Source organism: Vulpes vulpes, chromosome 9, assembly GCF_048418805.1.
Source record: "Vulpes vulpes isolate BD-2025 chromosome 9, VulVul3, whole genome shotgun sequence".
Lineage (NCBI taxonomy): Eukaryota > Metazoa > Chordata > Mammalia > Carnivora > Canidae > Vulpes > Vulpes vulpes.
In genome coordinates this window covers 19,605,913-19,628,204 of record NC_132788.1, presented here as the reverse complement: position 1 = coordinate 19,628,204, position 22,292 = coordinate 19,605,913, and the positions used below count along the sequence as shown (strand labels likewise).

At 42.3% G+C, this 22,292-nt stretch overlaps 1 protein-coding gene across 1 annotated transcript in view; it reads right to left on the bottom strand.

Annotated features, from left to right (window-relative positions):
• DOCK5 (dedicator of cytokinesis 5) overlaps positions 1-22,292 on the bottom strand; it is a 211,821-nt gene that overhangs the window by 4,309 nt on the left and 185,220 nt on the right. The window contains exons 41-51 of the mRNA XM_072719500.1: positions 21,315-21,456; positions 19,407-19,488; positions 17,905-17,989; positions 17,384-17,470; positions 15,179-15,355; positions 10,907-10,990; positions 10,068-10,205; positions 8,039-8,205; positions 2,613-2,781; positions 1,770-1,908; positions 451-554 (exon numbers count right to left, since the gene is read on the bottom strand). Of these exons, the coding sequence (XP_072575601.1) occupies positions 451-554; positions 1,770-1,908; positions 2,613-2,781; positions 8,039-8,205; positions 10,068-10,205; positions 10,907-10,990; positions 15,179-15,355; positions 17,384-17,470; positions 17,905-17,989; positions 19,407-19,488; positions 21,315-21,456 (1,374 nt within the window). The remainder of the gene's footprint in view (positions 1-450; positions 555-1,769; positions 1,909-2,612; positions 2,782-8,038; positions 8,206-10,067; positions 10,206-10,906; positions 10,991-15,178; positions 15,356-17,383; positions 17,471-17,904; positions 17,990-19,406; positions 19,489-21,314; positions 21,457-22,292) is intronic.

The following is a 22,292-nucleotide window of genomic DNA, read 5'->3' as shown; positions in this document are numbered from 1 at the left end:
ACACTCATTTATCTTCCCCTGTTCTCTGAGTTAATCAGACATACACCAAAGAGTTATATCCCCAACATTTGGGTTCTATAGCAGGCACTCAATAAGTATTTGTTGAATGAATGAAGGAAACCCATGAGAGGCCATTCTAGAATGACTGTCACTCACTCGGGAGTAAACTCTTCACATGTGAACCAGAATTCACTTCCGACTTCACTCACCTGTACCCAGGGTGAGGTACCGAGAAAAGGTCTACCTTTGATCTGATGTAAAGGTCTGCTTACATTTTGTTTCTTCCCATGGAAAGTCCCCTATCTTTTATGATTTTAGGCATGAATCAAGAAGAGACTGGAGTGACAAACCTATGGGAAACCTGCCCAGTAAAAAGCTTGGAAAACCAACACTGCACTCCCACAAGTGGTATGCTCTGACCCCAACGCCGGCCTTTGGCCTTGTTCCTACCTCTGTGGAGTTCCTCTGGCTGCTCTCATAAGGCTTGCTTTTGGGGGGAGGGGGAGGCGGGACAGTAGTAGTCATCAGCCCATCTGTCTGCAAAGATGGGGAGCCTAGAAATGATACAAAGTCGATGAAGGCAGAGAGAAGAATTCATCAAGGAATCTCATGGAACCTCTGCTTGCCATGTTAACACCTAAACCAACCTGGCCATCCAACTGCTAAGGTGATATTCTGTAGTTTCTGTGGACAGAATGGAAAAGACCTCTTGCCCTTCATAACAAATATAGCACTGTTTGCTCACTAGAAGGTTTCACAAAAGTTCCAAAGTAAAAATCCCCCCCCCCCTTTTTTTTTTGCTTAGGGTTTTACTATCAAGCTGGAAATGAAGACATTTTCTAGAACTTAGCGTATTAACAATAGGTACTCTATTCTCTGATCTATCCCAAGTGCTTTAGAAAAAATGTCTGTCACAAAGTAAGTGGCCAATATATATTGGTTAAATTGAACTGAGTTGTCTTTGTTGGATTATTTAAAGGGTGAGACACCATTTTCTCTAGGAAATCTTACTTAATTATCTCTAACTCTTGGTTGACTCCTGTGTCCTATCTTGGTCCTAAATGGTGATTCCATTTTTTTTTTTTACCAAGGGTACCTTGGAATTCTTGTCAGGCAATGTGGACTGCTGATTCCCCAAGGCCTGACTGTAGACAGTACATGGAGCAGATCTATTTCTCATCCTTTTTTTGGGACACTTTCATATACAAAGTGCAGAGCTACCTACCTAATAGTTTGTAAGCTGCTTGCTTCCTGTCTAGTCCTCCTCTAGCTCTACCTCATTTATAACTTCACAAATGGAAAAAGAGTCATGAGACCCTCTGAGTCACTATTCAGAGAAGGTTAATGTGTCCTAGGAACCCACAGAATCCTTGTCAAACTCTAATTTTACTATACCCACTACTGTGAAATGAGCCAACTTTACAATAATCTCACATACTGGGGCACCTGGGTAGCTCAGTCAGGTATCTGCCTTCAGCTCTGGTCATGATCCTAGGGTCCTAGCATTGAGCCCTGTATCAGGCTCTCTGCTCAATGGAGAGTCTTCTTATCCCTCTCTTTCTTCCCCTTGGGCTCACTCTCTCTCTTTCTCAAATAAATAAATACATAAATCTTTTTTTTTTTAATAATCTCATATACTATGTGGATGTTCTGGCTAAATATCGCCCAAATCCATAGATATACTCCATTTCCTACTGAAACAAAGAGAAGGGATATATCTGTATCTCTATATCGGTATATATATATATATATATATATAAAAGACTTACTTAAGGTCCTGGTAGCTTTAGGAGTGAGTGGAGGTGGGCTCAAGGGTGTCGACTGAGGAGGTGAAGAACCATGAAATGGCGTCAGCCGATTGTCCGACAACTGGAGACTCTTTGGTCTTTGTGCTTTTCTGGCTGGGCTCTAGTGGGGGGTGAGGGTGGGGCACAGCAAAACATTCTCACCGTGAGAAAGGCTGAGCTCATCATTGCTCTGAACCACCTCGCCTGCTGAGCACAAACGTGTTAGAGGGAACCATTCCAGGAGCCACTCTTGAGCTTACCACGCTGTCATGTGGCGAGCATGGCAAACACACGGACAGGGAACCACCGAGCAGACATTGTTCTCTGGCCAGCCATGAGCCTGATCTTGACCACAGTTCGACTGTATTATTTATGTTGGAAACGAGCCACCCTGATTCTCAGGGAAGGCTGGTCTTGTCACACTTAACAACTTGATGTGGCTCATAGAAGAAAAAGCACTTTTTTTTTTTTTAAGTTAAAAGAAGAGAAATGACAACGTTTGGACTGAGTCATGGAATATGGTGGTGAGAACCATAACTCCAAGCAGCAGCCCACATGTTTACATTGTGGGTACAAGGTCTTACACCAATACTGATTTAGCTGCTCCAATTCTCCTTATGTGCTTTTTTTTTTTTTTTTTTAGCACAGCCTGAGATGGAACGCCACCACAGGCTGCTGCGTCCTGAGAAAGCATGGCCAGGTGACTCACAGCTCTGATGGGAACGGGCATGTGCCTGGCTACAGGGAAAGCACTAGCAAACCTCTGGTGCTTGTTTGCTTTGCTCCCCACCCACCCCCCTGTAGTAGTTGCTGTTGTTGTTTTACCATCAGATCAGGTTCTGGCACTTTTTCTGCAATGACTTGGGATTTGCTCACGCTCCAGTCTTTTCTCTTGAACTTGCTGATCCGGTTCTCACTGTCCTCTTTGAGGGGCAAGTCTTCAACTCTAGCACCTGACGAAGCCCTGCGTTCCAGAAGTGGCTCGAGGATTGACCTATCAGCCAAGAACAAGGCCCAAAATCACAAAACCCTGACCACTTGGGAGTCAAAATTTACTCCAAGAAAGACCAGGGGTGGGATGCCTGGGTGGCTCAGTGGTTGAGCATCTGCCTTCAGCTCAGGGTGTGATCCTCCATCTAAGGATAGAGTCCCACATCGGGCTCCCAGCATGAAGCCTGCTTCTCTACCTGTCTCTACCTCTCTCTCCGTGTCTCTCATGAATAAATAAATAAAATCTTAAAAAAAAAAAAAAAACCAGGGATTATGACTCCTCAAGATAATCTTGATCTGTGACTTCCCTCTCAGCTTCTACATCTGAATTTCCAACTGCCAATTATTTTTTTTAAGATTTTATTTATTTATTCATGAGAGACCCAGAAAGAGAGGCAGAGACATAGCAGAGGGAGAAGCAGGCTCCCCCCTTGGGGAGCCTGATGCGGGCCTTGATCCCAGGATCTCAGGATCATGCCCTGAGCCAAAGACAGATGCTCAATCACTGAGTCACCCAGGCATCCCTCCAACTGCCAATTAAACATGTACACAAATGAGACCACCAAAGTATGAAAGGAAAACATCTCTGAACATTCATCTTATCCCAGAAAGAGAAAGTCTTACTAAATTTATAGGCAAAGACAGAGTTCATACAGTAAAAGACACATAAGTAGCTTCAGGCTACTTGGGTAACAGCATATGTCCCAGAGATGGCCAGCCTGTGTTCAAATCCTACCTATGCTTACTTCTTGGGTGATCTTTTCATACCTCAGTTTCCTTATCTATGAAATGGGAACAGTAATAGTACCTACCTCATATGCTTAGAACAAGTGCCTAGCATTGATGCATGCTCCCAAAATGCTTTTATTATAGTGATAGATTTTCAAACACCATAGTGAAACCTGTTTCATTCAAGAATCATGATTAGGTGCTAGACAGAGAGAGGAAGAGTTTGATGAGAAACAGGATAGTCTCACAATATTTCCCCATAAATTACTTATTATCTACAAAGGAAGAAACAGTAACTATCACAGAAAAGAAAATGGACAAAACCTCAACGACATACACCATCAGTTAACACACTAATGGGGAACAAATGAACATAATGCACTTCTGGATATGATACTTTAAAAGGACATAACGTGACCCAAAAGTCTACAACTTGAATCCTAAGCACACAGAAACATTAGACAAGCACAAATGAAGGTGAATCCTATGAAATGACTGGCCCGTAATCTTCAAAAATGTCAATATGATGAAAGACAAGATTGTCTTTCATCTTTTTCGAAAAGCCAAACTACTTGAGATTAAAGAATAAAGAGGCGTGGCGAAACACAGCAACTTCTGGTATGGGATCCAGTCAGGATCACATGCTATGTATAAAAATCATAGTGGGGCAACCAACAAAACTGGGATAAGGGTTAGAGCTTACAGCCTTGTATCGATGCCAAATTTCCTGAACATCCAGACTGTACCGGGGTGTGCGGTTATATAAGACAATGTGTTTGCTCTTATTGCATGAAGCATGCAGCCTACTCTCGAATGGTGGAGTGGGGCTGGTGAGGGAGAGACAAAGAGAGAGGGAATGACTGTAGCAAAATGTAAAATGGAGGAAAATTAAAAAAGATATTATACCTTTATGATGGGTGTTGCTTAGAGCTTCTGAATGGGTATTTAATAAGCCCTGGCTTGACTAAAAATTGATAGATTTTTACTCCATGAAAATAGAAAGCTTGGAGGGATGAATAGGCAGAGGGCAGAGGATCTTCAGGGCAGTGAAATTATTCCATATGATACTACAATGGTGAATACTTGTCATTATACATTTGTCAAACCCACAGAACTACAACACCAAGACGAAACTTCTAATGTGAACTATGGACTCCGGGTGACTACAATGTGCTAATGTTGGTTCATCGGTAGTAATGAATGTACTGCTCTGCTGTACATTCTTAATCTTGCTATGAAATTAGAACCACTTAAAAAAAAAGCCCATAACACACACACAAACAAAAGCTGTGGTATGAAATAAAATAATACAAAAACAGAGATGAGCTCTTAGTATTTAAGAAAAAAATAGAAGCTTTGGCAGAAAGTGTTATTAGTAAACGAAAACTATCTGCTGGACATAATTTAGATGGCAAATATCTTTAATATATAAGAAACGTTTACAAGCCAAAAAGAAAAATATGAATAGTTCAATTTTTTTTAAGTGCCAAAGGATATAAAAGGTATTTCATGAAAATGGAAACCCAAATGATTTTTAAAAGTCAGCATCACTAGTTACTAAATACTCAAAAATATTAAGACAAGATATTTGGAGGAGGCAAGGACTTTTTTATATTATGGAAAATTTCAAATGCATAAAAAAGTGAAGAGAACCTAAGAAACTCCCATGTGTATGTCAGTGTCAGTAAGGACAACTCAGTCAATCTGCTTTCTTACAGACATTAAGCCACATTCCATGCCCCTCACTGGATCATGTGGAGGCGATTATTAGATACCATATCATGTCATCTATAAATATTTCAGTGTATACCTCAGTAAGGCAAGGACTCACTTCATAACTACACTCCCATGATTGGTCCCACAAAAGGAGTAATTCATTTCATCGAACATCCAATGCTCACATTTCCTGACTGTCTCATAGACTTTCTCTTGAAGTGGCTTGTTTGAATCAAGATCCAACCAGGATTCACTCACTGTATTTGATTGATAGGCTGCTTCAATCATTTGAAGCTTTTTTTTTTTTAAATTTTTATTTATTTATGATAGTCACACACACAGAGAGAAGGAGAGAGAGAGGCAGAGACACAGGCAGAGGGAGAAGCAGGCTCCATGCACCGGGAGCCTGACGTGGGATTCAATCCCGGATCTCCAGGATCGCGCCCTGGGCCAAAGGCAGGCGCCAAACCGCTGCGCCACTCAGGGATCCCTCATTTGAAGCTTTTAATATGCATGTTCGCCCTTCCTGCAAAGTGTGTTTGTCTTGGCTCTGTTGAAGGTAAAGGGAGAGAGTTTCAGGAGAGTCTGAGTAAGGCTTAGCCCCTCGAGTCACATGGGAAATGCTCATAGATGGCAGTTTCTTTTTTTTATTTCGAATTAGTCTTTCCTTTTTTATTATTTTTAAAAAGACTACAAATATGGGTTTTAATTTTTTGGTATTTTTCTTCTCTTTCCTTTTGAGAGAGAGAGAGTGTGTGAAGGGTGGGAGGAGCAGAGAGAGAATCTTAAGCAGGCTCCACTCTCAGCGCAGATCTCAATGTGGGGCTCAATCTCACAACCCGGAGAATAGGACCTGAGCTAAAATCAAGAGTTGGATGCTTAACTGACTGAGCCACCCAGGTCCCTCTTTGGTATTTTTCAATTGTTAATATATGTAAGGGAAAGCCACTCACTATTATTTATCTTAAATCTGCACTGATTAAAGAAATACTATAGAGCCCAATTCCAAAAAAGACTAATTATTCTTAATTTTTTCAAAAGATTTTATTTTTTTAAGTAGGGAGATCAAAGAAATGGGAAAAAAGTCTGCAAATAGACTAAAGAACATATAGGAATTTGATTTTGTAATAAAGTTGACATTTCAAATCAGTAGAGAAAAGATGGTTTGTTCACTAATGTTACAGGGAAAACAGTGATCGTGTGGCCAAAAAAAAGTTGACCTCTGGGCAGCTTGGGGTGGCTTAGCGGTTTAGCAACCCCTTCAGCCCGGGCATTATCCTGGAGACCTGGGATCTAGTCCTGTGTTGGGCTTCCTGCATGGAGCCTGCTTCTTGCTCTGCCTGTGTCTCTGCCTCTCTCTGTCTCTCATGAATAAATACATAAAATTAAAAAAAAAAAAGAATTAAAAAAAAGTTGACCTCATACCTCACATTTTATACTTGAATAAATTTCAAATTTAGTGTGAATAGCGAAACTCTAAAATTAATTTTTGCTGCCTTACAGTGGAGAAGGCCTTTAATCATAATATAAAATCCAGAAGTCGTGAAATCAAACATTAATTTATTTGACGGCATTAAAAAAAAGTCAGCACAACTCAATAAAAAATGAGAAGCAAAGTCAAAAGACAAAGGAGAAACTGGAAGGTATATTCCAACTAATATTACAGACGAAGAGAACACAACAGAAAAATGTACCCAAAATACATGACCATATTTTGCAGAAAATAAAATACAAACAGCTAATAAAAAATGAAAAGAAGCTCAGATTCACACAAAACAAGAGAAATAAGACCAAACCAAAATGAAACCCTATGCCATGAAAATATTCTCCATGTATCAGATTGGCAAAAATTAAAAAGGCTGATAATACACAATTTGGGGCGATGGGGGTGATGGGCACCCTTGTAGGTTGCTGATAGGACTGTAAATTGGTATAATGTCTACAATTTTGAAAACTGCAACTATAAATGTTTGACAAAGCAATTCCACTTCTAGAATATTCCTCATATGGATATGCCTATATTTACAAAACAAATTATTTTTAAGAATATGCACTGTTGCATGGCTGTGATGGCCAAAGATTAAAATCAACTAAACATCCATCAATAGGCACTGGTGGAAGGTGTCCTGGTGAAGACATATCACAAGATGTCTGCAGCTTAAAGCAAAGAGGAGGCTCTTTACATCCTGAAATGGAAGGATTTTCAAGACACAGGAAGTTAAAAAGAAAAAGCAAGGTAAAGAAAGAATTATGTTTCCACTCAGATAAAAGAAAGTGTGAGGAAGAACATGTTTTTAGGTATTGCTTGTGGGTGTATGAAGAGCTGCTGGGAAGGCAGCAAGAACCTGAAGCAAGACATCACTTGCCTCAGCAGGGCAGGACTGATATGGTCAAGGACTGACAGGTGATTTTTCATGACTGATCCCTTTTGTACCCTGGAATTCCATATCATGTAATTATATTACCTATTTACAAAATGAATATAAATTTTACAATTACTTTTGAAAACTGATTCAGATGAAAAATAATCAGACTCTAAATTACTCTGAAAAAAATGAATGCGACAGGATGATGGGTGATCATTATCCTATTTTTTCCTAACTAGTATCATTATGTAAACAATGATCTTCCTCACGAGGAATACTACGAGAATGATCCAGAGGCTAACAACGATATACTCTGAATTACTTCTCTTATAAGGGTGATGCATTTACATTAACCAAGGCTCCCTTTGGTGACAAAAGGCAGAGGTTTAGTACGGAGATACCCCCTCCCCGCTCCCTATTGCCCCCAGTAATTAAGAATTGAACCCTTACCCATCAGATCCTGGTCTGGAAGGAGCGTTATCGGATGAGTTAGAAGAGGTGGAAATCACAGAGGACGTCACTGAGGTGATGGACAATCTCCGCAGTGTAGATGACATGATGTAGGGTAGTACGATGGACCCTGTGCGGCTTTGCTTCCTCTCAGTCAAGCTGGGTGGCTGAAGAACAACACACAACATCTCACAGTGAGCTTAGCCTGGAGTTCAGCCCCTATGGACTGGTGCAGCCCCCATTCTGTCTGTGGCAGTGCCATTTGTTTTGGCTGGCACCCACTGCTGCCTCACTTGTTAAATACTGCAATGATTTATATTCTTAATTAGAAACACAACTAGGTTAAACCATCCTTGTTAAGACTAGAGGAAAAAAAAAAATCCCCAGATTTTGCTGCCAGCCACATAAGGGAGGAAAAACCAAGCTGTTCATTGTCTAGCCCCCACCACCACCACAAGAGAAGAGCTAAACCTTGGTCTGCTTCCCCAGTTTTGCTTCTTTCAGCCACCAAGAAAATAGAATACTAGCCTAATAGAAAGTTTTATATTCAAACTGTAGACCCAATGCTCAAGAAATAAATGGTGAATCTTAAGAAGTAAAGGAAGATTGATCTACTTTCGTTAGAAATGTCTCTAGTAGGACTGATTTGCCCCAATAGGACACCCTATCAATTTTACACACAAACACTGGCCTGGATCTAATAAAAACTACTCATTAGGTGAAAGTCACAGTCCTTCTCATCTAGGAACTTGTGTAAAAGACAAATGTTCCTAGGAAAAAGCTCTTAGCTGGCAACAGGTTAGGAGGTTAGACACGACTGAACACTTGATTAAAAGCAATGATCACAAAGATACTCTGGAGAGAAAAAGGTAGGAAATATGGAAGTGTGGAAATGGGAGGCAGGAGTACACAAAAGGAAATTCAGAACTTTGGTTCAAGGAAAGAGAATTTGAAAATCAGGGGTTCAAGAGTGAGACAGTTAGATAGTAAGATGGACTCATATTAAAAAGAGCAGAAATAGGGTACCTGGCTGGCTCAGTTGGTTAAACATCCAAGTCTTGGTTTCAGCTCAGGTCATGAGATCAAGCCCTGTGTCAGGTTCTGCACTCAGTGGGGAGTCTGCTTCTCTTGCTGACTACCTCTCCCTCTGCCCCTCCCCCTGCTCATGCATGCATATGCATGCTCTCTCAAATAAATAAACTAATCTTAAAAAAACACAATAACCACAATGGAAAACTGAAGCTGGAGTCAAACATTCAATCAACTGTTGGAGAGAAAAGGTTATTATTTATTTTTTGTTAAGTAACCTTTATGCCCAACGTGGGGCTTGAACTCATGACCCCAAGATCAAGAGCTGCATGCTCTATCAACTGGGCCAGCCAGGCACCCCAGAGAGAAAAGGTGACTAAGCACATGCACCAACCCACCCAACTTCTCAGGAAGAAGAAAACTGTCACAGGGAGAAATGAGAACTGTCGGAAAAATGATGAAATCAACTATATGCATTGTAAAATGCACTACACAATTCTTTCTTCCTTTGAAAGGTGTGAAGAGTGGAAACTTTTCATCAAAATGAAAAATAAAGACTAGGAAAAAATACTAAGAATTGGGCTAGAAAGGCCAGGAATAAGCAGCATCCGGGAGCAGGAACACCCCAAGTGCTAGGAGAGTGGTTCACGCACTATGGGCCCAGACCAGCAGCATCAGCCCCACCTGGGCGTGTGTCAGAGAGGCAGACCCTCAGGCCACCATAGACCTTCTGTTAAAAACTCTGGAGATGTGGCCCAGCAATATCTGTTTTCACAAGCCTTCCTGATGTTTCGGACAGTCACTAGAGTCTGAGAGCCCCCATCTAAGCACATTAACTTTAGAAGGTCACTAATAGCACCATGTCTTCTCCTCCCTGCCTCCAGTATTTCCATGCCATTCCTCTGCTCTTTTGACTCATTTGGCAGCTGAAAAACTCATCATTATCAAAACAGGTAAAAAAAGACTGAAGAAGGCAACAAGCTACTTAGACAAAGCCAACCAGTGTTATAACACCGTAGAGCTTTTCCACTTTCTCCTTGAGCTCCCGGAAACAAGATGACAACCGGTCATGTAGTGGCTTTAGCTGCTCTGTCAGCTTCTCCCCATGGATGCGGATCCCCTCCGTCAGCAGAGGCATCTAGGAAAAAGGGCATGAAAGGAAGGAAATACGGTTTAGGAAGAGGGATACTTCAGATTTGGAGATTGGGGAAGGATGAGGGTAGAGGTGGGCAGGTCAACTGGTAGACACAGCATCTGCCAAATGAGAACGCTACTTCTCCGTGTAGGGTCTGGGCACTGGACACCCTTGGGTCAAGGATGCAGAGAAATACACAAAGATACAAGCAGGCCCTAAACTGGGGATGGATGGACAGTTGAGGCAAACCCACCTGGGCCTGGGGGCATGTCTGTGGCTAAGGCCCTCCTGGTTTTAAACCTTAGAGTGAAATGGATGGCTGCATTTTCTCCCACTGTTCACTGAAGTAGATAGAGGTAGAGAGAGAGAGAGAGAGAGAGAGAGAGAGAGAAACTGAAGCCAACATGCCTCAACTGGAAAAACAGCCCAGCAAACCAATCTGTAGACTTTAACCTCCTCTCTCAGAAGGACCCTCTCTGCACTGTACAGTCTGATGGAATGCTACTCCTGGAGTCACTTAGCCAAACAAACAGATAGGCTGTGATTCCAAAGGTAAAAAAAAAAAAAAAGAAAGAAAAGCACCTCTCAAAGTGGGCTTGTGGATTTAAGCCCTAGACAATATCTTGCCATTGTGCACGCGTGGCCCCCCATGGAGCGCAGCAGGTGGGGGGTTGCTGTTGGACACACACTCCCTTAACGCATACCTGTAATGCTATCAGACGCTTCAGCAGCTCAATCTTCTCCTGGTCTTCGGGGTGCTCCTGCAAGTACTTTTCTGTAAAAAAAGCCTAAAAGGGAAGCACATGCAAGTATTAATTAGAACACATTCCTATCTGTGTATTTGACTCTTGAGGGAGGAGGGGGGAGCCTGGATGGGTGAAAACTGTCTTCTCTTCTAGCTGATAAACCTGGAACGACTATGGAAACACTCATTCCTCTCCTGGGATGACCTTGATGCCGTAGCGGACAATTCTAAGGGTATGTGCTATTTTGTGATCTTTTTGGAATCATGCAATGCCTAATCACAGTACCTTCTCAACAATCACCAGACACACACAAGTGCACTAACCAAATAATTATCAGCGGAGCAGAATGGCATTTCTTAAAATAACTTTCCCAAAGGACAAAGGCAAATGACAATATCTAAAGGTTATTCGTTAGATCAAGTGCACAGATATTATAAAGGAAAAAGAAAATAATAGGCTGGAGATGGCTGATAGTTTTGCTCCTCTACCATCTGATATAGGCTGTATCACATTTTCTTCCTATATTAAGTGAATATGAATAGCCACACTTTCTATTTGTCTATCCAAAAGACTTTCTGAGGGCAGCCCGGGTGGCTCAGCGGTTTAGTGCCGCCTTCAGCCCAGGGCCTGATCCTGGAGACCCAGGATCGAGTCCTACGTTGGGCTCCCTGCATGGAGCCTGCTTCTCCCTCTGCCTGTGTCTCTGCCTCTCTCTCTCTCTCTCTCTTTCTGTGTGTGTCTTTCATGAATAAATATATAAAATCTTAAAAAAAAAGACTTTTTGAGGACATGAGATATAGATGTGAAAATGTTTTATGAATATATTTTTTAAAGATATATTTATTTGAGAGAGAGAGAGAGAGAGTGCACAAGCGGGGGGAAGAGGCAGAGGGAGAGGGAGAAGCAGACTCCCTGCTGAGCAGGGAGCCCCACATGGGGCTTGATCCCAGGATCCCGAGATTATGAGCTAAGCTGAAATCAGATGCTTAACCGACCAAGCTACCCAGGTGCCTGTTTTAAAAATATTAAAAGCACCTTGCGTTTAAGCTTAATATATGTGAAGACCATGTCACACCTAACAAAATTAATAAACATTCACGGGTCCCAATGGCTAAGTCTCTACAATAGTGAAATAAAACCCAAACTCAAACTATAAACATAGGTGTTATGGAACAGACCATTTTAAAGACCATTCATTAGGGAAAAAAAAATCTGTGGTGAACATTTCCAATACAGTCCTAAAAGGGAGTTATATATTTTCTCCCTGTACCATAACTATCATTTCTGAGAGTGTTTTCAAAGACCAGCCTTCAAAGTTCCCCTCACTCTTCTTTTCCAATACTTTAAAAGCCATCCCTCTGTATGAGACCCAAGGTCTTGAAACTACAGGATACAGTACCCCCCCCCCCAAAATGATCAGGGATCAGCTTATTTTGTGTGGAAAAAGTATATGCAAACTCCACCTATGGGAAGATATTATGAGTTGAACTGTGGCCTCCACCTTGCCCCAATTTGTAAGTTGAAGTCCTTTTTATTTATTTGAGACAGAAAGAGAGACCATGAGGCAGAGGCAGAGGGAGAAGCAGACTCTGCTGAGCAGGGAGCCCGACCCGTGGCTAGTTTCCAGGACCCTGAGATCATGACCTGAGCCAAAGGGAGCTGCTTAACTGACTGAGCCACCCATGTGCCCCTGATTGAATATATTTGCTGTCCTTATAAAAAGGGGACATTTGGACACGGTGAACATATTGTGAAGAGGCACAGGGACAACATGGTCATCTATAAACAAAGAATATTCACCGCAGGGTGCCAGCAACCCCTCAGAAACTAGGAGAGAGGTGGGGACCAGATTCTTCCTCATAGCCCTCAGAGGGAATCAATCCTACTGACACCTGGATTTTAGACTACTGGGCTCCAGAACTGTAAGGCAATATATTTCTATTGTTTTCAACCAACCTGTTTGTGCCTTTGTTCTGGCAGCCCCAGCAAACTAACACAACAAGGAATATAAATAAATGCAGGTCAAGTATCACAGACAGGAAGCAAGCGAGCACATCCGAGAGCACTCTTTCTAGCCAGATTCATATTTAAAGAGAAATGAATGAAAAAGTAGTATTGCTTAAACCTTCATCCACCCTTACCTTCCAAAGACAAGCAGCTTAAATCTTCAAAAGTTAAAAAAAATTTTTTTGATAGAATTTGATAGAAGATAAAATGCACTGAAACTCCCCAAACATCGGGTTGAGTCAAATGTTGGAGCAGAGTGCTCTGAAATTAATTTTTTTTTTTAGGAGAGTCCTGCCTCGCAACAGAGAGGGGCTGATGAATTACAGTAAACAGATCCTGCATTCCTAAAACTCAGGTAGTGATTAATGGGCTGCTTTAAGATAGGTCATTCGTATAGGTAGGCGATGACGGACTCCCCAATTAATTGCAATGGGGGTCACTGATGATCAATGAGTTTACCTTTTTCTTATGTTTAGAAATGCACAACTCATACATATTAATTAAAAGTACAAACTAAGTATTTTAAGCTAAAGATCTGAAATTTATGTTTACCTGCCCTACTTCCTCTTTTTAAAAAACTTCAATGAGAAGCCAATGACATTGGAAAAACCTTCCTATGAAATTATATCCTATTCACAGATATTGGCACATATGAATTTGAGTTGAGGGGGATTATGTAAACAAACAAAAGAATACTTGGAAAAACACAGTTGGCCTAGCTTATACGAAAAAACATACCAACATCATTAAGGTATAACAAAGTATTGTATTCTGGATCCTGGTTTTACGTTGAATTTCGTTATTACAGGGGAGATTGGTATTGACACCTAGCATGGGCACACTAGAATCGGCCTCTGGTGTGGAGTCTTTCCCAGCTGCTGAGGGTCATAGGCCTGAAGAAGGTTCAAAGTTTGATGGGAAAGGAGAAGAAAGATGGTTATAGCAGTCACAGAGCACTAGCAGCTCTACTACTCAGGAAGGACAAATGTGATTCAGATCACATTTGGCTCTGAGCGGACAGGAGGGAGGAAGAAAACCAACCCTCATCAGGGCTCAACCATATGGCAACTGCTCTGTGATGTTCCTTACACACAAGATGCCTTCCTCAGCTACCAGCCACTCCCAAGCATTACTTATTTATCTTACTTTTTTCGGATATGAAGTTTGGGGCTCAGAGAGGTGAAGTATTTCAGCCAGGCCCACAGGGGCCAATGGCAAGTCAGGATTGGGTCCCAGGAGTGGCTGATTCTAATGCCCTGGTCTTCTCAGGACTTGTGTACAAATGCAAATAAGAAAATTGGCCCATTTAAAGTCTCCTCGCCCTACTCTCGTCCACCTTCTCTGCTTTCTGTTCACTCTCCAGACTATGCCACAGGGGTGCAGCAGTCAAATATTTATTTATATTTAGGAAGAGGACTCCAAAATTACTTAGCCACTGAAAACAACTGAACAATTAAAAATCCTGCCTCAATTAATTAATCTTAGCTGAATTTTACCTATTGAATCCATTACCTCTTTATTTTTTTTTTTACCTCTTTATTTTTTAAAATTATTTTTAAAGATTTTGAGAGGGAGAGAGAGAAAGAGCAAGAGAGAGAACATGAGCAGGGGGTGGGGCAGAGGGAGAGGGAGAAGCAGACTCCCCACTGAGCAGGGAGCCTGAAATTGGGGTTGATCCCAGGACCCCAGGATCATGACCTGAGCTGAAGGCAGATACCTTACTGACTGAGCCACCTGGGCACTCCAATTACCTCCATTTTAAATGGTGCTACATCCAAACCCTATGCAATGGATTCACATCTGGTGAGCACTCTTTTCTTGTTTTTCCAGAATAAGACACAACACTTAGTTGAACTAATTTAAGGGTCCAGCCGGGTCCAGCATTTGTCCATATAGCCTACGGCACACCAAGTTGGGGTGGGCATTCCCAGCCTAGCTCTGCCTTTCTCTCTCTGCTTCTCCACTTCCAGAGCACCCTTACAGAGGAGTCCACCTGTAAACTTTCTAACTCTCAGGGCCGAGAGGGGTTGGGAGAGGGAATAGCAGGTAAATCAAGCAGACATGGTATATTAGATTGGTGTGAGGTCAGGGACAGGCTTTTCATTAGTTTCACTTGCCCACTTGTAAAGATGGCAGAGTGAAAAATCTCTCAGAGAAGCTTTAATAAACTAACTGACCAGCTGTATGGTGCCACTGAGAGGCATGGAGATGCACGGGATTCACCTTTTCGTAGTTCGAGTAGCCCCCCATGACAGCTGGGTCTACGATGCCACTGAGCAGCATGGAGAGAGGATGCACAGAGAGGGCTCGGTCCCAGGCATGCTGCTGCACACAGTTGCTGATCTTCTCATTGGTGAGTTCCATGGTTTCAATGGCATTCTCCAGGGGACTGATTTCCTCCTGTGACAGAGGACAAGGGAGAGGAAGAGCATTTTGTGAGCTCACAGCAAAGACAGAAAAGAAGTCCTCAGTGTGCCTTTTAAAAGGTATAAAATCGGGTAGGCCTGGTGGTGCAGCGGTTTAGAGCCGCCTGCAGCCCAGGGAGTGATCCTGGAGTCCTGGGATCGAGTCCTGCGTTGGGCTCCCTGCATGGAGCCTGCTTCTCTCTGTGTGTCTCTCATGAATAAATAAAATCTTAAAAAAAATAAAAAATGAAAGGTATAAAATCCTCACCAAGCAATAGAAGAGTGAGGTTTTGCTTGTCAAGGTTGTTTATTTGGATACCACACTTAATTGGAAATGGTTTTGCTAAGTTGCCAAGTAAGCTACTTAAAGTCTCCTTGGGAAGTACAAGAGTGACCTAAAAATTAGAGCAATAGCAGTGATTATTTCTTGGTGCAAAGTGTCCACAGGGATTTTTGGGGAAAAAAATTGGAGCCATAATAATGATTGATTTTTAGGCAGAGCTTTCTCAGAGATTTTTGAGAAGATCGATGACAACAAAGTAATGGGTTATCTGATCCAAGATACTTCTGCAGCACCAAAATGTTCCCTGGCAAGAGGCTTGATGTTTCTTGCCTGAGAAAAGGGAAATGATATTAGAAGCCATACACCCAAACCATACATAAGTCACCTTAGTATGGTTCCGTGGTTAAAAGAAGTCAGAAATCATGGGATGTGTTAGGATATTCAAGTTGAATTTTGGATGAATGTGAAATGAGATTCAGTAAAGATTCAGAAGGGCAACCTCTGTAGAAATGTCTTCAAAGCCAGGTTTCAAGAAAAATCACCTTCTTCATTTTCCCCATTGAAAGCCATCATGACTGTCTACTACAGCCTTGATTCCAAAAGTCTCTATCCAAAAATCCTATTCTTACTGGAAAAATAATAATTTATTACTAGTGGTATGGAACATATCAAATTTCAGTTCAGATTTGTTCAAGATGTATTTCTTGAAAGTGTATCACATGTCAAGTACTGCGCTGTGCTCCACAGTTACAGCAGTGGCTAAAATCTAATTCATGGCTGAGAGGAGCCTATGGTTTTATAATGGGGTCTCAAGACATGTAAGCATGGGAGTAACTTGTTAGAAGTAAGTCCAGGTTGCAAAAGGGCACAGGGAAAAGGCATCTAACCCACTTGGGAATTTCAGAGGTGCCTTCCAGATGAAGCTCGTACCTAAAATGAATTTTGATGGGAGGTAGTTAGGTTCAGAAGTAGGATTCTGGGCAAAGAAAAATGCCCCCACTGTTATGGAGGGTTGAAATAACATGGAATGAGTTTAGTTCCAGAAGATTCCAAAGGAAATCTCAGGCAGAGCTGAGTCACGAAGCCTCTGCATGTGTGTGCTAAGGAACAGGGGCTTTATACTCTAGGCACTGGGGAGCCATAGCAAGGTTATAAAATAGTCGGCTTTCCACTGTGGAACTCACACTCGGAGGCAGTGAGGAAAACAGGCCTGTGAAGGCCAAGGCAGGAGGCCAATGAGGGGGCTTTTTCCATGGCATCCATCAGAGATGAATGAGAGACTAAAACAGGGTATGACAGTAGTAGAGCTGGAAATAAAGAAAATAGACTTAATGAATCTTAAAAAGGTAAAGGGGAAATTTTGGGGGATGATGGAGAAGGAAGAGTCTGGGATGACTGGTGATGTGATTAGCCACGAATGAAAGAAGAGGAAACATTCTGGGAGAGAATGTGATTGACGGCAAACTCAAAGGAGACATTCCGAAAATGGTTTGGTGCACTGGCAGGATCATGAGGAGACAAGACTCATTTGCTCATAAAAGAGTCATTCACTGTGAGTAACCTTTAGGGTTGGCCTTGTAACATCAGTTGTACAAAGGAGTTCTATTATACAAGCACGCCTTTTATTTCTCTTTTGGAAAACAAAGTTGGCCAGAGGAGGCTAGAAGGGGACTTAACAAAGGCTCTTATTATATTTGGAGATACAAAGAATTTTCTGAGTTCCACTTTCAGATGACTCACCGTTGAAATTTGTTTGACTTCAAACCACTTGAGAATCCCAGGAAAGGTATACGCGGTTGTATATGTGGTCCTTTCAATCCACATGGTCTGGTGGAAGGAAAGGAAATAGGAAATGTCATTTCCTGGGTAAAAGAGCAACACTCCCTGGTTGAGGTCAGTGAGATTCTAGTCACAAATGCTTCCTTAGTGAATGGGCCATATTTTGAGGATTCTGGAGGTTTAAAACTACCAGGGATCATCTACTTGGGCCCTCTGACCCTCCAGAGGGGAAATGTGAGGTCCAGAGAAGTGTGACTTGCTCATACTGGCAGCAGCATTGGAGCCCGATGGTAGAGCCCAGTTTTGGGGTGGGTTCCAGTCTAGAGTTTTCCACTGGGATGGCCTGATGTCTAAGTAGTAAGCACGTAGCACCTCTATCCCCAGGGCTGCCATCGTTTCTGTTGTCTGCATTGGTTAGGTGGAAAGCCTTCATTTGGATGTCAACTTTATGTTGTTTTAGAGGGCAAACAGGGTGGACTCACAGCAAATTCATTGTCTGGATCCTTTTCTCCTTTCCGGAATGGCCTGGAATATCTGAATTGCTGCACTTCATTGGCTCTGTAGTAGCTGGAGAAAGACATGGCCACAATGCTGTAGTTTCTCTTAGAACAAGCAGTCCTTGCTCAGACTTCAGTAAAACCTGGGCCGCATCTTACACAGACCAAGTGTTATCCACTAAGCAATCTCAAAACAGTCTCCCTAGTGAAGGCTGGAGGAGATGCACAATTTGATCTTATTTTTATTAATCTTAATTTTATTATTTATGAATCCATTCCAGTTTACCATTTAAAAAGGTACATGTATTTATATCCATGTTTGTGTTTTCATTTGTATGTTTCTATCACAATTCTACTAGCATTTTATCTTCTCAGGAAAAAGCATGAGGCCTTTGATCACTGGGGACCCCACCAGGCAAGGTGAGTTCAGCCCACTTCTCAGAGCGCTTCTGAGTAGAAATAAAACCCAGGAGATCTGAAACCTAACAGTCAAATTCCTGATTTCCTTCTGTCTGCCTAAAAAAAAATCCAAGACCCCCCAAATCTCTTTTGAGTTACCAGGCTTATTTTATACTGAAAATAGAATAAAGAGTTGTGGTCTGAATGCCAAAATTCACATGTGGAAATCCTGACCCTCAATGCAATAGGATTAGGAAGTAGTGTCTGTGGCAGGTGCACAGTCATGAGGGTGGAGCCCTCATGCATGGGATGAGCGCCCTAATAAAAGAGATCCCAGAGAGCTCTGTCACCTTTTCTGCCATGTGAGACACAGTGAGAAAGAAGTCAGTGAATCAGGAAGCAGGTCCTCACCAGACATCACATCGGCTGGTGTCTTGGACTTCCCTAGCCTCCAAAAACTGTGAGAAATAAGTGGCTGTTGTTTATAAGTCACCCAGTCTGTGGGATCCTGCTATACAAGACCCAGAGGTTTAAGACAAAAGAAGATCTTCCAAATGAGTTTAAGGCTTTTTTTTTGGTTTTTTTTTTTTAAAGATTTTATTGGCTGATTACTGATTGAGGGAGAGTGTACATGAGTGAAGGGAGAGGGAGAGAGAGAATCAAGTGGACTCTGTGCTCAGCGGAGTCTAACTCAGGGCTTGATCTCACAACCCTGAGATCATGACCTGAGCTGAAATCAAGAGTCTGGCGCTTCACTGACTGAGCCACCCAGGCGCTTCCAAGACTTTGGTTTTGATGTACTTCAGATAAACTGTGTGAGAGGGAAAGTGTTTTTATTTTTTTATTTTTTTTTTAAATTTTTTTTTATTTATTTATGATAGTCACAGAGAGAGAGAGAGAGAGAGAGAGAGAGAGAGAGAGAGGCAGAGACACAGGCAGAGGGAGAAGCAGGCTCCATGTACCGAGAGCCCGATGTGGGATTCGATCCCGGGTCGAGGATCGCGCCCTGGGCCAAAGGCAGGCGCCAAACCGCTGCGCCACCCAGGGATCCCGGAAAGTGTTTTTAAAACCAAAAAACCCCTACTTACTTTAAGATCTGCTCTGGAACTGGTTTGTCCTTGTAGCTGGGCGGCAGGCTCATCACTGGCTTTACGGTGAAACACTGCATGTCTGAGGAGCTCATTAAGGAAGGAAAAGGGGCCGGGCCATGAAGCTGTCACAGAAAGGACCACCTGTTCTACCTGCTTTGCGTGGAAATGGTACCTGCATTAATTATTCCTTTTTACCGAATGCCAGGACTGCACTGAAAGCGAGGTTCCCTTATGTATTACCAAAATGCCTTATTAAATCATGATCCTAGGACATTTTTAGGTCAGACCCCTGGCAAGCAACCTTGCCACAGGAAAATAGGCTTCAATGAAATATCAAGGAAAAGGGATTTGAAACAGTTTTAAATCATTTCTTTTGGCCAAGCAGGCCTCTGAAACAGCCAGATGCCAGAGCCTGCGCAGTAGGAACTTCTGGTATCTTTGGATCTTCCTTGTTTATGGTGGGCCATAGCTGGGTGCTGAACTAGGTTCTTAATATGTTACCACCAATAAACACAACAATAAACAGTCGGACGTTACAGATCTCCTACAGACGAAGAATTTAAGGCTCCGAGAAAACCCAGAGCATACAACTGGTTCACGGTGAAGTCAGGCTTCAAACCCAGCTCGGGGGTGGGGAAGACCTGTCTCTTGGACTTGATAGTTCAAAAAAAATGACTTTTTTTTTTTTGTTCTTGCCAGTGCAGATATACTGTTTCAAAATCTACAGCATTTAAACTCAAGTTTAAGGCCTTGTGTCTGGCGACTGCCGGGCCTTCTGGGCAAAGTGTGCAGCCTCCTGGGCGCAGAAACATATGGACATGTACTCAGATGCAGTATTAGAATTCACAGCTGCTGACTTAGAATCTCTCTGTATGACACAATCTGAGAACCACTGGGCTGTGCCTTACACTGGTCTAGTTGACAGAGCGGATTGAGGGCCCAGCGATAGGAAATCCTAAATCCAGTTCTTGAAGACCTCATCATTCCCATACCATGAAGGAACCTCCACTGTTTTCTGAACCCATATAACCCAAACAAGGATTTATCCTAGAAGACCATTCCTTTCCAAGCACCTGCTATGTATTAGCAGGCTGCTGCTCTCTTACATGTGTGCCTGTCTACTGGTCTGTTATTATTATTGTCGATCTTTCTACGATCTTTCTATAGCTACTGACCAACCTAGGTGTATAATAATGGCCAATATGTACTGAATTTTTATTATGTACCAGGTATTATTCCCAATATTTGACCTATGTTTACTCAATCTTTACAAGAACTCTGTGAGAAAGGATGAACATCATCCTCATTTTGTAGATGGGAAAACTGGCACAGAGAAATCAAGGAACTTGCCCAAGTTGACGTAATCTGAGACTCGAACCCAGGCAAACGTTAGCTCCAGAGCCCGTTTCCTTATCTACCTGACGCACTGGCTCTGGCTTATCCACCTCTCTCTGAATACTGTTCAATTTTAGAACATTTTTATTTGAACACAAAACTTATGAAAAAAGTTAAAAATAATTTTGTTATGAACCTCTTGGTGTTTGTTCTTTTTTAAAAGAAAGTATATAATTAATTTTTCAATAAGTCATTGCATTGTGACAAAAGAAGAGCTATATAACTTTACCCAGAACCCAGAATTCTGAAGAAGCAGTCCATGTCATCCTCAAGCTCCCCCTATTGCTATAAAACATTTCATATTCAAGATCTGCTTATTATCTATTTCCTTTACTTCATAGCCATGAGCTAAGGATGTCAGGGTCCCAAAGCTTTTACAAGGAATGGAAAACTGAGGCAGAACAGCTAAATGAGTGGTCAGAGCACAGGACATAACCATGCGCAGAGACATGACTGAAACCTTAAGCTTCTGTGGCTGGGCCAGGCCATGTCTCCACAAGGCGAGGATACACTGCTTTGGGGATGACTTGATTTCCTCTCCCGGGGGCGTGGTGCTGGTCATCTTCTCGGCATTGGGGAACTGGGTCAGCAGCCTCAGGCTGAAGTCTTCTCGCCTCTCATACTCCTTCCCCCGGTAGATGAAGATTTTGTTCTGCAGATCAGAGACAGCAAGGGGAGTGATTATGTGTGAAGAGTGAAGAGGCAACTAGAGATCCTGGTGCTGAGGAAGCCACGGGCCTCCCTAGCACAGCTGGCTGAAGTGCATTCCACCAACAAGTTCTCACCAGATGTCTACCCTGCAGCAACCATCACATCTGGCAAGGGTTCACGTTTTACTGGGGGAGCTAAGTCACAGGCATAAAGCTGCCTCCACAGTGCTTCTCACAATGTGGCCCCATGACCACAGCTGGTCTGCAAACAGTCTGCACTGATCCACAAGGAAATGAGCTTGTGCCCTAGTACAGATCCACAATGTCACCAGGCACGCTGTGGAACGTAGCTGATTTTTTTTCATAGCAAGATCTTCTCAATGAAGGAAGGTAGTGCACTGATTCATGTGCAAGCCCTCCTCTTATCATGATCTGGTTGTGGACCAGCACTTTGAATGTCACTGACTTAGAGAACAAGAAAGTGTGAAGAGAGTGAACACAACAAATCTCCGTTAACAGAGAACAGAAATAATTTATAGCAGTCCCCAGGCAATCTTGAAAGTCACTGTGGATGGCAATACCAAAGGCTCACAGAATCTAACTGCACCAAATCCTATTCTCTCCATCTCAATCTACATTCTCTTTGTATAATAAAATTAATAAAATTGGATTTTTTTTAAGAAAGAGATTTCCTAGGCTCCAGGCATGGGTGTAATCTGACTCCTTGCTGCAGCTGTCCATGCAAGTTTAAACGCAGCCATGTTTCGAAGGTTCCTGCTCATCTGATGCTGCTCAGATGAGTACTCAGCTTTGGCAGCCCATACATGATCCATTTTTA